Source organism: Borostomias antarcticus, assembly GCF_949987555.1.
Source record: "Borostomias antarcticus genome assembly, chromosome: 8".
Classification (NCBI taxonomy): domain Eukaryota; kingdom Metazoa; phylum Chordata; class Actinopteri; order Stomiiformes; family Stomiidae; genus Borostomias; species Borostomias antarcticus.
Genome location: NC_140241.1, coordinates 13,914,510 through 13,929,933, shown reverse-complemented (window position 1 = coordinate 13,929,933; position 15,424 = coordinate 13,914,510). Strand labels below are relative to the sequence as shown.

At 44.9% G+C, this 15,424-nt stretch overlaps 1 protein-coding gene across 1 annotated transcript in view; it reads left to right on the top strand.

Annotated features, from left to right (window-relative positions):
• Positions 1-15,424, top strand: part of znf385d (zinc finger protein 385D) — a gene marked incomplete at both ends in the record, with an annotated part of 65,853 nt that overhangs the window by 18,706 nt on the left and 31,723 nt on the right. Inside the window, one exon of the mRNA XM_084442481.1 lies at positions 13,137-13,244. Within this exon, the coding sequence (XP_084298607.1) occupies positions 13,137-13,244 (108 nt within the window). The remainder of the gene's footprint in view (positions 1-13,136; positions 13,245-15,424) is intronic.

The window sequence follows — 15,424 nt, the reverse complement described above, 5'->3', positions numbered from 1 at the left end:
TCCTGTACTCTATTTGTCCTGTTTTTTGTTTTAAATGTCTATAATGTCTTGCGTTTTGTTTTAATGCTTTTAATGTCTCATGTAAAGCACCTTGAATTGCCCTGTGGCTGAAATGTGCTATACAAATTAACTTGCCTTGCCTTGCCTTGCCTTGCCTTGTGTGTATGTGAGTGTGTGTGTGTGTGACAGACTCCTTGGCTGAAGCTAATCAGCCATGGCTGTCGATGTCATACTCATGTAAAAACATGCAATTGAAGGGAGGGGAATCTGATTGAATGAGTCGCCACCCACCCACACCCCCCTTGTTGGAGACGGCTGGTCTGGAGGCTCTAGCTGCGTTCCTCCCCTCCTCCTCCTCCTCCCCGCGCCCAGGGGATCCTCCTCCTCCTCCTCCTCCTCCCCGTGCCCAGGGGAGGGGTTCTAATCTCTGGTTCGTTAGAGGCCATGGTGACGATGAGAAGCACCACACCGACGGGAGATAAAGGCGTCTCTAGAAAGACGCCTGCGGAATGTGGGAGCGAAAGAGAAAGAGGTGAACAGCGTTCCATTAGAGCAGCTGTAGCTCAGGTACTGAGATGGCAAGCATGAAATAAACGGGTCCAACCCGAGAACGCAAGACAGAAAGGGGAAAGTCAGACTTGGACGCGGGCAGATCAGTCTGGAAAGTGCGGTGAAGAAGGAGGAGAGCGAATGGCGAGGATTGTTTTCAGAGGTCTTTCTCCAGCGCTGAAAACACCATCTCTCTCGCCCGGAGCTTCCATTCGTCTTGGAGAAACAGAACACAGTCCATTTGCACTGAGGAGCAATCAGGAATGTGAGCTATCGATTCCTCTGGCCGTCTGCGCGCTGGGAGATTGCTTTAGAGGACAGACGTGACACAGGCTTCACCCTCATCCTCTCACAGGCCTCATCCGCTCTCTCATCCCTCATCCTCTCTCAGCCCTCATCCTCTCACAGGCCTCATCCTCTCTCTCAGCTTTCATCCTCTCACAGGCCTCATCCTCTCACAGCCCTCATCCTCTCTCTCAGGCCTCAGCCCTCATCCTCTCTCAGCCCTCATCCTCTCTCAGCCCCTCATCCTCTCTCTCAGCCCTCATCCTCTCTCTCAGCCCTCATCCTCTCTCAAGCCTCGCTGCCTGGTTCCAGCCCCAGCCTCTCAGCAGAAGGGAAACGCAGCTCTGCAAACGCACAGAGAGAGCGGCGCGGTTTATCTGCTCTGGCTTCAGAGTGATGAGCTAGAGCACGAGAGCTCAGCATGGTGAGGAGAGACTGAGGGGCCGGAGGAGAGCTCCGCGTGGTGAGGAGAGCCCGAGGGGCCGGAGGAGAGCTCAGCGTGGTGAGGAGAGACCAAGGGGCCCGAGGAGAGCTCAGCGTGGTGAGGAGAGCTCAGCGTGGTGAGGAGAGAGCGAGGGGCCGGAGGAGAGCTCAGTGTGGTGAGGAGAGACCGAGGGGCCGGAGGAGAGCTCAGCGTGGTGAAGAGAGCTCAGCGTGGTGAGGAGAGAGCTGAGGGAGGAGAGCTCAGCGTGGTGAGGAGAGAACTGAGGGAGGAGAGCTCAGCGTGGTGAGGAGGGGCCGGGGGACAGTTTACGCTCCCCTCTCTGAGTCTCTTCTGATTTACTAGTCCCATAAACATCTAATGGATTCTATAAACTGCTTTGCCAGAAGGAAACAAACAGGTTGGCCTGCTCAGACCGGAATGAACGATCACAGATAAGGAAGGAAGGATAATGGTGAAGTCGACCATCATCTACCTGTTCTCACACACACACACACACAGACACACACACACACGCACAGATATATATATATATACAGCGTGCGAATTGCTGGGGGGGATGGGGGGATTTCCCCCCCTCTGGTTTTGATGTCCCCTCCTCTGATCATTCATTTTTATCGCCGGTGGGGATACGTTTTTATGCCCGCTTCTGGTCAGACTGAATATAGCTACAATTCCTGTGCCCGAAAATAGATGCCGCAATTTAGAAAAACTACACTAGCTATTTCAAAAATATGATTTACAACAGCTAGTTCTAACCACGCGTTTGATTGTCATGGCAACTGTCAACCAAGCGCCTACTCTAACTAGCAAGAATTAGCAATGAAACGGGGTCAACAAAGCATTTCGTCATATGTTGCTGCGAGGATTTTGGCTGCCCAAAACGCCAGAGGTCCGTCACCAAAGCAGATTCTGCTAGTGCTAAACATCGGTAAGTGACAGGATGTATATTTTATTATAATACAATTATTGCTGTGGGTGATAAACGGCCAATCGTCAGCATGTATTGCTTTTGTTTTGCTATTCTCATCCTCGATACTAGGCGATAGCCAAGTCAGCGCAGCACATTGCCACCAATTTAGCCTCTTTCACGAGACCAATACCAATTTATATTATCTTGTGTTCCAGATTTTCTTTTCAGCCTTGCGGCCTGGCCTACCGGTGAAAGTGCGTGTGATTGTGGACCAAGATGGATCCATGCTGAATGTTAGCCTACAGATTTGTCGGGATAGATGGCTGGTATTCAAATTTGCTTTCAAGGCACAGGCCTACTGTAACAGTGATTTGATTTAGCCTATAATGCACATATTACCTTCCTTTAACTAACCTACACATATCACTTTTTTTAATGAGGTCTAAAGGTCTATGATGAGGACGGGATAGCTCTACATTCATAGCAGTGTGATCAATACTTTCTTTTAGCACTTTGTTGGGTGTATATATAAGAATACAATAAGAGCATACCTTTGTTCTGATGTTTACATTTGTTCAATTTCAGGACATTCAATTTTGTTTGAAAATGTGCCCCCCTCTGGGTTTTTTACAAATCGCACCCTGTATGTATACACACACAAACACATAGACACACTAACACACACACATACGCATACACACACACACACACATATATACACACACGCATACACGCATATATACACATGCATACACACACATACAGTACACACACACACACACAATTCAGCCTCTGTTTTCATGCATCATTCCTTTTCACTCAGCACTCAGGGATGTTTAACCTCTGACCCTCCCAGCAGCCCGGTGTGGGCGTGGCCTGGCCTGACTGTCTCCCACGGTGATATTTCACGTCTCTGGCTCTCTGCCAGAACAGCTTTCTCAGCTGGAATGTACAGATAATACTGAGGAGCTCTGGACGCACCTTTAAGAGGGACACTGCCAGGTCAGCTTGCTAGCTGGCCTTGTAGAACACACACACACATACACACACACACACACACCACTAGCTGGCTTTGTAGAGGTACAGTAGCTCTCTCACACACCTACACACCGACACACACACTAGCTGGCCTTGTAGAGGTACAGTAGCTCACACACACACACTCACCTCTTCAGTGTCCCGTTCAGTTGGTCTTTGTACCGCAGCTTTGTCCTCCGGGCTTTCTGCTGGCTGACAGGAGCTGACCATAAAGCACCTGACGAGGCAATCGGTGTCCTGGCATCCGGATGGTGTGGCCAACCCACCGGAGCAGTCTCTGTGCCAGGATTGCCTTTATGCTGATGGACTCAGTACGCTGTAAAATGTCCGTATGAGGTACTCGGTCCTGCCATGTGAAGCCAAGGATGCGTTGGAGGCATCTGATGTTGAATGCATCAAGGCAACGGATGTGTCTGTGGGTGTATTGTCCAGGCTTCTGACCCATACAGCAGAGTTGAAACACACACCAGCCTGTAGACTGACACTTTCGTTGAGGTTCGAAGGTTGTTATTTTAAAACACCCGAGAGCGCAGTCACCCAAAGGCAGAGGAGGCTGAGTTGATACGAGCCTGGATGTCATCATCGATCTGGCATGTTGGGGTCAGAATACTGCCGAGGTAGAAAAACTGCTCAATGACCTTGAGGGGTGTGCCACTGATGGTAAAGACTGGGGGTGTAGGGGAGGGTGACCTCTCCTGGATAAGAACCTCTGTTTTTTGGGTGTTGATCACCAGACCTAGTGAGCGGCAAACCGATGACATGGTATCTAGTGCATGCTGCATGGCACCAGGGGTGTGATCGTCTGCGTATTGCAGCTCCTGGATGTTGGTGTCTATCATCTTCGTCTTTGCCTTTTGACACACAAACTTGTAGAAATACACATGGTTAGGCTTAGCGGGCCGTGACTCAGCGGTTCATCTGGTTATCTCAGTCTTCAGCTGCTGTCATCCCCCGGCTGGTCTCTCTGACACCCCAGGCAGAGGTGTCCGTATAGCGTGAGGTCTGGGTCGTCGGCTCCGGGCCAGAGCAGGGCCAGATGAGCAGAGCCAGATGGAGCGTCACGCTGGAGCTCTGCACCTGCAAGACCATTGTTCCTTAACGAGAAGCAGGTTGGCCATGGCGGCGTCCTCGAGGGGGGGTTGAGAAGTAGGTTGGCCACGGCGGCGTCCCCGAGGGGGGGTTGAGAGGAGGCGTTCCTGGGCAGGGACACGGTTGATCCCAGGATTTAGGAGACTGACAGACTCTCAAGACTACATCATGGTTTAGCGTTAGCCCCGGGGTTGAGAGAAGCAGTATCTCACGCGTCTCTCCACACAGCCCTGACCGACCCTGTTATTCTGTGGAGGCGGATACTTCCCCTGTCAGGTGTGGACAAATTTATGGTTCCTCCAAGTGGTTCTCTCAGTGAACTCGTAAAAAAGGATCCTTTGTGTGTTTATAAAGCCAAAACAACAACCAGATAGAAGAGTAATTAATTAGGCTCATGAAGTTCAAATGACTGAACTAGTGAGGGAAGGGGAGTAGCTGTATGAGAAGTCAAACAGGTTCAAGCAGTTTGAGCCGGTTCATGTAGAAAGTTTGGTCACTTTCTATGAAGATTAAATGCATAAGGGATTATACGGTTATCTACTCAAAAATAAAGTATGATGCAGTAAGAATGCAAAAAAGCATAGTGATATATTTAGACTAGTTCTTCACTATAAGTATGCATAATGCATCATGTATATGGGCTTCATTAAGTGTTACACAAAGTTGTAAATATTTCTAATGAGTTTGCATTTAAGAGAGAGCCCTGGTTGGATCCATTATGTGCCGGTAGCTCATGAATTTTCCCATTTCAGGACATTGATTTGGAGAATTCAATAGATGGCCATGCTCCTTCAGCTTCTCTCCTCTTCCACTGCGGCCTGGTTTGATATTCATGCTGGAATATTATTAACATACATGGTTTAATCTCAGGTTCCTTTGAACCCTGTCAGGAGGGGAGCTTCATCCTCTGCCTGGTGGTTTGATAGAAGGATGGATTTGAAGGCCTGGTGAGAGAGGTTAGCTATTGAATGGCATCAACTCCATCTGCACAGCACCAACGAACCATGATGTCAATCACAATGAGGAAATAACTTATTTTATTTCCCCCCTAAATCGTGACTTTGTATCCAAACTTGTGATGATCTCTCCCTACAGATACAAAACCCATGTATGCACTTCAAAAACATATTTGTTCTGCAACATATGGCCCATCTGGTTTATTTCTGTAGTGCTATGTTTACCCATCATAAGTAGATCATATAACCACAGATAGATACAGTAGATAGATAGATAGATAGATAGATAGATAGATAGATAGATAGATAGATAGATAGATAGATAGATAGATAGATAGATAGATAGATAGATAGACGACAGATAGATAGATAGATAGATAGATAGATAGATAGATAGATAGATAGATAGATAGATAGATAGATAGATAGATAGATAGATAGATAGATGGCAGTACAAGTTTAAGGAATATGCAATTTCCCCCCAGGGATCAGTAAAGTAGCTACCTGCAGAGGAAACCCTCCCAGCGCAATATTTCATATTTCATCCTGAAAGGCAAGGGCATAGGGTTGGTTTCAACATTGGTAGGGACCATATAACAGTGTAGCCTGCATACACAATTTTTGCTGGGGAGGAGAGGTTAAACCTCTTAAATATTCATATATTTATGAAATTGAATAATACTAATACAGTGTTCTTAGTGTTTCACATCCTGCCTGCTGCTGCGTCCCTCCACTCTCTCTCTTTCTTTCGACTGCTGCTGTGTTTCATGCATAACAATGATTTGATTCAAATGTATTAATTTTTTTAGACTGACATTCATTGATATATAATTGATATATCAAAATTGAAATAAATAGATACATCTGTCCATTAGGGGAGTCACAAAATACCAGACATTTAGTAGGCAATACCAATTGGGAATTTCCATAATCATGGATACCCAATTCGATACCAAAGTTGGAAAAAATAAATCCCATGTACTTCACAAGTTTACAACATACACTACCTTATTTAAAACACCCTCCGGCCAATATACAGTAGTGAGAGAAAAATTATGAGATTCCAGTTAGCAAGCATACGTTAGCTAATAACTGTAAGAAAACAGGTTACACAGGGACGGGCTTGTATAAAGAAAAACAGACCTGAGCCCTCATAAAAGTAACGTTAACGGTTCTCACGGGCTGTCTAACTAGATAACGTTACCGTATGAGTATTCAGTTTCCCCTATAATTGTAACAAGAAGCCCTGTCAGGCTAAAACAATGTATTTATTTTTATATCAAAACTTACGACTTTAATATCACTGACGTTTTTTAGCATTAGTTAATGGGAGTTTAATATGGCGAAAATTAGCATCACGTCTAGCACAGACTGGGTTTAAAAAGCTATAGCTAATAGCCCATCGGCTAGTATTCATTGCTGACACTAACGGTCGTTAGTTGTGAGGGCGCTGTGATGTCCCATTCAATTAAATCTCTGATCGGCAGCTAATGTATAATAATGTAATGGCTGCTGCTATCCTAATGTTACAGCATGATAGAAGCCATCTTAACAGTCCGCTAGCTAGCCAGCTTATATCACCAGTTGATAATTTGCCACAATGGAAAGACAAGTGATGTTAGTTTAGGTAACGTTAGCTAGCACCAACCTAGCTGGTTTTCATGTGGCATTGACTATATGAATGTTCCTTTCTACTGGCCATGCAGCTCAACCGCTTTGATTTCTCTCTCTCTCTCTCTCTATCTCTCTCTCTCTCTCTATCTCTCTCTCTCTCTCAGACGTACACACACACATGCACGCACACACACTTTTGCTCCATCCTTCCTTCTATTGCTGATATTCAGTATTTCCATTGTGCCTCAAGTTTTAAGAATTGGAAGCTACTATCTGCAGCATTTGAGAAAGCTGGCTAACAGGCGCTCAATGGCACCGACTGATGACTGAGAGGTCAAATTCTGTTTACTCTTTACGTCTCTCTATCTTCCGCCATCTTTGTTTTTTGATGCAAATAACTGAACCTCCGTCCAGCTTCGACTGTAGCAGCTGAGCTCCACCCAACCCTCAACGTCTCAACTTCCTGTCATGTGATGAGGGCCCGTCTCAACTTCCTGATGTGTGGTGGGGGGACTGTCTGTAGCCATGCTGGCTGGTGGTAACTGAGGGACTGTCTGTCTGTAGCAGGCTAACTGAGGGACTGACTGACTGTAGCAGGCTAATTGAGGGACTGTCTGTCTGTAGCAGGCTAACTGAGGGACTGACTGACTGTAGCAGGCTAACTGAGGGACTGACTGTCTGTAGCAGGCTAACTGAGGGACTGACTGACTGTAGCAGGCTAACTGAGGGACTGACTGACTGTAGCAGGCTAACTGAGGGACTGACTGACTGTAGCAGGCTAACTGAGGGACTGACTGACTGTAGCAGGCTAACTGAGGGACTGACTGACTAGCAGGCTAACTGAAGGACTGTCTGTCTGTGGCAGGCTAACTGAGGGACTGGCGCAGACAGCACAGGTAAGTGGGGAACACATAGGAGGCCTGATTCTTTCTGACAGGTCATTCATCCCACTTTAGTTAATGGTGAACGAGCCTGGTGGCGGTGAACAGTCAGAGCTCACGACGAGGCTGTGTTGACCAGTTACTCTCACTCCCTCCCTCCCTCTCTCTTTCTGTAGTTCTCTCTCTAGCTCTCTTTCTCATTTTCTCACTCTTTCTCTATCACTCTCTCTCATTCTCTCTCTCACTCACTATCTATTTCTCTTTATCTCTCTCTCTCTCATTCTCTCACTCACTCACTCTATCTATTTCTCTCTCTCTCTCAGTATGTTTCTGTAATGCCGCCACACTATTGCAGTGGCAAATTCCTGAACAGTGAACACACAGGCCATAGGCAGGGAGCCATCTGGGTAAAGGATGCACTGTGTGACTCTACTTTCTCTCTCTCTCTCTCTCTCTCATTCTGTCACTCATTCACTCTGTCTGCATCCCTCTCGCTCTCTTTCTCTCTCATTCTCTCACTCACTCACTCTCTCACTCACTCACTCACTCACTCACTCACTCACTCACTCACTCACTCACTCACTCACTCACTCACTCACTCACTCACTCACTCACTCAGTGCCTCTCTCTCTCTGTCTATGTCTCTCTCTCAGTATGTCTCTGTAATGTTGCTACACTATTGCAATTGATGCTATTGCAATTGATACTATTGATGTACATTTCTAAACTAACAAAAAGACAGTGTGGTATCAGGATTCCGATTTTGTGGTTTATGAGAGCTTTGTCAATAAGGTGTGTCTCTCTCTCTACCCTGTCTCACCTGGTCACGTGACACGTATCCTCCACACAGCACTGAGTCTGTGGGTCTGTGAGTCTGTAGTCTGGGTCTGTGAGTCTGTGGTCTGGGTCTGTGAGTCTGGGTCTGTGAGTGTGTGGGTATGTGAGTCTGTGGTCTGGGTCTGTGAGTCTGTGGTCTGCGAGTCTGTGGTCTGGGTCTGTGGGTCTGTGAATCTGTGGTCTGTGAGTCTGGGTCTGTGGTCTGTGAGTCTGTGGGTCTGTGAGTCTGTGATCTGGCGTCCGCAGAGCAGAACGGCCCCCAGCTGTCAGATAGTATCCAGTTAATGGTTACTCACCCTGCCTCCATGAGGCCACGCCTCCCTGACAGAAACCCATCAACTCCAATCACACTGAACCATAAAGGTAGACGACGCAGAGAGAGAGAGGGAGGGAGGGAGGGAAAGAGAGAGAGGGAGGGAGGGAGAGAGAGAGAGAGAGAGAAAGATTGACCACACCACTACATCTGCAAACTTTGAGAACTGGCATTTGGCTCAGCATAAACGTGTGTGTGTGTGTGTGTGTGTGTGTGTGTGTGTGTGTGTGTGTGTGGGAGGGCTGTTCCCAGCGGGTGGGTCTTTGTGGAGTGTGAGGGTCTCTGGGTGGCTGATGGAGGAAGTGAAAGGGAGATATTGTTGCTAGTGATGCAGCTGTGCTGAGGAGACCAGGGCCACGGGGCTGTGCTGAGGAGACCAGGGCCACAGGGCTGTGCTGAGGAGACCAGGGCCACAGGGCTGGTGGAGGGAACAGTCAGTAAGAAAGGGATTTCACAGAAAGACGATGGGAGTGACCGATGGATGAATAGATTTGAGGAGCAATTAAATTGTGGATGACTGAGCTGTCAGGAGTTACAATGGAATATGTTCCTAAATAATTTATTCTAATCGTTTTATGGATAGATTCATTGACTAAATAAATAAATACTACTACTGTACTACTACTACTACTACTACTACTACTACTAATAATAATAATAATACTCATACTAACAACAACAACAACAATAAATATAGCTGCAAGCATCAATAACGGGGCCAAGTGCAACAAACGCATCAAAGGCAACAAGGAAACACGCCATAGCCACATTTGAGCTACGTGGCCACTGATGTCAATGAAAATACAATGAAAGTGCAATGGGGGTGTTGTTGCAAAAGAAATGCTCATATCAACATAAAAATGTAATCTGGTGATTTTGAGTCCAATGAGTAAGGTGTAGAGCATGCCTATACAAGCAATATTAACCCACGGCAACGGGGGGCGCCACAGCAATTGATTGTGTTGTATCTACTTCTAAGCATTTTGGATTGTTTTAGCGCCATCCTGTAGCCAATCAGCTTCATCTTTCTCCAGTGACCATAAGGAAAGCCTGGGTACCACTGTGCCAAGTTTTGGAAAAATCGACATGGCAGTTAGGCAAAAACTGGAAATTACCTCTCTAGCGCCCCCATTTGGTTTGATCGGGCCAATAGTAGAGGTTTAGCCTCCGTTCATCTTTGGTGATATGCATACAAAGTTTTGTGGTTTTCCATGCCAGCCTTCAGAACTTATACACCTTAATGTGAAAAGCCATTTCCCCTCCAATATTGATTGGATCATAGTGGCTCTTTTAATCAACTGTTCAAACTCATGCCGAGATGGAACTTTAGATATTGGTCCCTCGATTGGGTGTACTGAGGTTCATGCAGATTATTGAAATTTCCATGGAGGAGATTTTAAGCATTTTTCCAAAAATTTAAAATGGCGGAAAATCTGCATAACTGAAAGTTATGGGTTCTTGAAGCAGATGTGTTCTGGGTGAGGAGAGGCAAACAAATGCAAAGTTCGTGACTAGGTAAAACGGAGCATGAGGTATGCCTGTTATATGCCTATGAAAGCGTGATGGCTGGCTTTTCACAAAAAATGCTTATATCAATATCAACCATTTTATCTGGTGATTTCAAGTCCATAGAGTAAGTTGTAGAGCATGCAAGGCAAGGCAAGTTTATTTGTATTGCACATTTCAGCAACAAGGCAATTCAAAGTGCTTTACAAGACATTAAAAGCACCAAGACAAAGTGCAAGAAACACATAAAAGGTCAAATAAAAAGAAATGCAATAAAAGACATTTAAAACAAAATGCAGAAAAAATAAAATAAAGGAATAAAAGTTACAGTGCAGTGTATGAATGAATAATTATTTGATTTAATAAAAAGCAGCAGCAAAAAGAAAAGTCTTCAGTCTTGATTTAAAAGACCTGAGAGTTGTAGCAGACCTGCAGTTTTCTGGAAGTTTGTTCCAGATATGTGGAGCATAAAAACTGAACGCTGCTTCTCCATGTTTTGTTTTAACTCTGGGGACAGAAAGCAGGCCTGTGCCAGATGACTTGAGAGGTCTGGATGGTTCATAACGTAGCAGCAGATCAGAAATATATTTTGGCCCTAAGCCATTAAGTGCTTTATAAACCAACAGCAGTATTTTAAAGTAAATTCTTTGATAGACAGGAAGCCAGTGTAAGGACCTCAGAACTGGAGTGATGTGATCCACTTTCTTTCTTAGTGAGGACTCGAGCAGCAGCGTTCTGAAACAGCTGCAGCTGTCTGATTGATTTTTTTAGAGAGACCTGTAAACACACCGTTACAGTAGTCGAGTCTACTGAAGATAAACGCATGGGCAAGTTTTTCCAGACCTGCTGAGACATAAATCATATAATCCTTCATAAATTCTTCAGGTGATAGTAGGCTGACTTTGTAATTGTCTTAATGTGACTGTTGAAATTCAGGTCTGAGTCCATGACGACAAAGATTTCTGGCTTTGTTTGTGTTTTTTAGCATTACTGATCTAAAACTGAAGTAATTGTCTTTGGAGCCAAATAAGAACTTTTAATCGTTCTTTTTTGGCTCCAAAGACAATTACTTCAGTTTTATTTTTGTTTAGTCCCTACAAAGTTTTGTGGTTTTCCGTACAACCGTTCAGAATTTACACACCTGCATGTGAAATGCCACATCCTCTGCAATATTAATTCACTCATTTAGGCTCTTTTAATAAACTTTTCTCTTTTAAATAATGTTTGATTGAGATGGAACATTGGATATTGGTCCCTAGATTGTGTGTACGAAGCATCATGCAGATTGACGAAACGTCCTAGGAGGAGATAGATTTTAAGCTTTAAAAAAATAATAATAATAATAATCTGCATAACCGGAAGTTATAGGTTCTTGAGGCAAATTGTTCCTCTTGAGGAGAGGCATATGTCTGCAAAGTTGAATGCCTCTAGGTCAAATGGGGCCTGAGATATGCATGTTCAAAGATCGCCATTTCCAACGGTTGCTATACCACCCCCCTTTGGCCAATCGATGTGAGACTTGGTCCATGGCCTCGGGGCCACGACCAATCGGCTATAGGGCCTGCCATAGACTTCCATGAAGAATAATAATACTACCAATAACAATAGGTGCCTCGCACTTTCGGTGCTTGGCCCCTAATAATAATAATAATAATAATAATGGTATTTTTGTACACCACTTCCCAATACCTCCTGAGTTGCTTGCATATTTTTCTTTCTTTAGTGTCCGTAAAATTATGTTTCTCAGGCCCAATCCCTATGCATGTTTCTTGCAAGAGGTCATCCTATCCGTGGCCCAGATGTTTTTAACTCCGGGTAGGTTTCCAGTGGTCCAACCCTGGCTTCCCAGCAGACCGTAGCTAGCATGTCCGTACTGCAGAGTTCTCTGCCAGGGATCCGAGCCAGTTCATGTGTCATCCACTCTCCCAAACTTGGGTGTGATTTATAATGGAAGACTATTGCGTAACATCTTTCTGTTCAAATCAGCGAGCAGTTCCAGACGAGAGCATGTGCTAGTGTTTGGCTTTTCTACTGTTTGGTTTAATTTACAGTATTTATGTTTCTGGGTGATCTTTTGAAGGTGCACCTTGCTAAGTTTGACATGCACACATTTTCTCTGTTTCCTACTGTAGTAAGGTTAGAGAGTATAGTAAGGTTAGTATACAGTAGTGTCAGTATAGTAAGGTTAAAATGCATAGCAAGGTTAGCACATCAAGTAAGGTTATACTATGGAAAACTGCAAAATAAATTGCCCAGAGTAGATTACACACACACACACACACACACACACACATTACAGTTGTAGCTCAGCCTATGGACCCCCTGTGCAGATGGGCAATTGTTACTGTAAGTCTTTACATTAAACAGATGGAGAAGCAGAAGCAGTCAGATGTGTTTCCTGAGAGATCAAGCACAGCCTCCTCCAGTGCTCAGCTTTGAGAGGATCGCTACCCTGTTGAACATGCTTTCAACAATCATGTTTTCTCCCACTGTGTCCACAAGCAAAAACAACCCAATGCGTAATTTACTGGAGAAGGAAGTGGACGGCGAGCAGGTGCTGCTTAATGTTCTGTCCAAGTCCTACTAATACATCCATGGTCCAAGTAGAGGAGCTGAAGCACTTCCTCTCACAGCAGCTCTGCTGAGGGGGCGCGGGGGGGTTTAAAGGTCTAGTCAGCTCTGTGTCTTAATTAGCCTCTGCCTCGTCTTGCAGATGGACCCGGTGCAGAAAGCTGTTATGCATCACACATTTGGAGCAGCTCCCTCGGCCAAGCGAAGGCCTGTCTCGTGCAGCGTGTGCCAGCTGAGGTTCAACTCACAGGTGAGCACCTGTCTGGACATCAGACTTCAAATGGCCCCTGAAGACGGTGGTTTGAAGGCTGTATATTGCGTTGGCCTCACTACAATGCACATAACCACTCATATAGGAACACCCTCACTCACTGTGTTTAGAATAGGACACCCTAAAGATCTATCTATCTATCTATCTATCTATCTATCTATCTATCTATCTATCTATCTATCTATCTATCTATCTATCTATCTATCTATCTATCTATCTATCTATCTATCTAATCTACAGATGAGATGCTACCTCTGTTGGACCTATTAGCCCAAATAAACTTTAAAATAGATGTTAAATGTATGGATACATCATATCTGTATTACTATCCACATTGTGACACAACACAATGATGCGTAACTCTTATGGTGATTCAGATGTGTCTCATCTCTGGTGCCTGAAGACCAATCCAGACCCCTACACTGGCTTGAGCTGCTTCAGACACAGTGCCTTCATGAAGGATGCTTACAGCCTCGCTAGTCATCCTTCATCACACAGAATTGAGTGTGTTACACTAGTGTACCAGTCTATGTGATTAATTCGGCTATACTCTACTGGTTGTACTCTAGTGGGTAAATGTTTTTTTTTTACATTGGTGGTGGTTAAAGAAGTTTACAAAACAGGTAGCTCAAATCAAGCAATCTGATTGGTTCATAGCTGTGGTATATTTATTACAAACCATGGCTATATTCCTTTTCACAATTTAGTATAAAAAGAAATACTGTCAAAAGCTGTTGCAATTTTGGTTTTGCGCCTGTAATCTTTATGTCACTTTATGAAGTTTTTATATTTTTTTCAGACAAGAAAGATTCCCATTATGTGGCCAGTTTATGGAAATGTGAACAGATTTGTGGGGGTTCAGTGGCGGGCTGGGTCTGGGTGGGTCAGGTTGGGTCTGGGGGGTAAGGTTGGGTCTGGGTGGGTCAGGCTGGATCTGGGGGGTCAGGGTGGGTCTGGCTGGGTCTGGGTTGGTCTGGGTGGATCTGGGTGGGTCTTGGTGGATCTGACTGGGTCTGGGTGGATCTGGCTGGGTCTGGGTGGATCTGGCTGGGTCTGGCTGGATCTGGGTGGGTCTGGGTGGGTCTGGGTGGGTCAGGGTGGGTCTGGGGGGTCAGGCTGGGTCTGGGTGGGTCAGGGTGCATTCACTTATCATGGCATGTCCCGGACGCTTAATTCAACTTGCAATGAATGTACTTGAAGCTGTGACTGACAGTGACACCATGCTAGCCTATTTGACATGATGTGAAAAAAGTTATTGATTTGGGGACAATGCGGAGTCTGGCTACCAACTAGGCCCGTTGTTTGTTGCTATGGAATGTGGTTTAGTGCAGAGGGACTATAATTAAAGTCAGCATTACTGTACATTACAGTCATTTAGTAGATGGTTTTATCCAAAGCGAATTACAATAATTGCATTCAATGTAGGATGTCACTGTACTACTACTCACCAGAACTCACAAGTGACTAAGAGCATAATCTAGTGCTGAAGGCCAAGTGCAAGAGTAGCAAACTAAAAATACAATAGGTGCTTAAGAGGGAGGATCCTGGCAATGATCCTGGCAGCAGTGAGCAATAATATTTGTCTTTATAATACAAACTATTTGGAGTGTGTCTATTACTTTCGTATTGCCATACTTGGTGAGCTTATAAAAGCAATAGCTCAGTCCAGGCCTGTGGTGTATGGTTATTATATCACAGCTAAGAGGCTGTCCTCCGCTTCGTGTCGGGCAGAACAGCGCCCCCTAGCTGTGATATAATAACCATACACCACGGCCTGTCAGGGAGCTATTGCTCAAGGGAAACTTTTTCCATGGGTAAAGAATACTCTCCATACCTCCGTATTCTATACCCTCCACTAAAGAGCATTTCCATACCATTAGAATACCATTAGAATACATTCCATACCATAGTTGAACAGAAACTGAATGATTGATATTGATTACTAGAGTAGTTAAGGTCTGACTTTACATCAAGAACATTTAAGCAAATAGGAGAGGAGCAGGACCAAGAATTTCAACGTAAGGTAGCTTACCTGTACTTGTTTCATATTTAAATAAAATCTCTTGAACTTGAAAAAATGTACTTGTAGTGACATGTACTGAAACACATCAATTCTGGCCTTCATTCTAACATATCATTGCAAAAGTTGATGAAGAGTA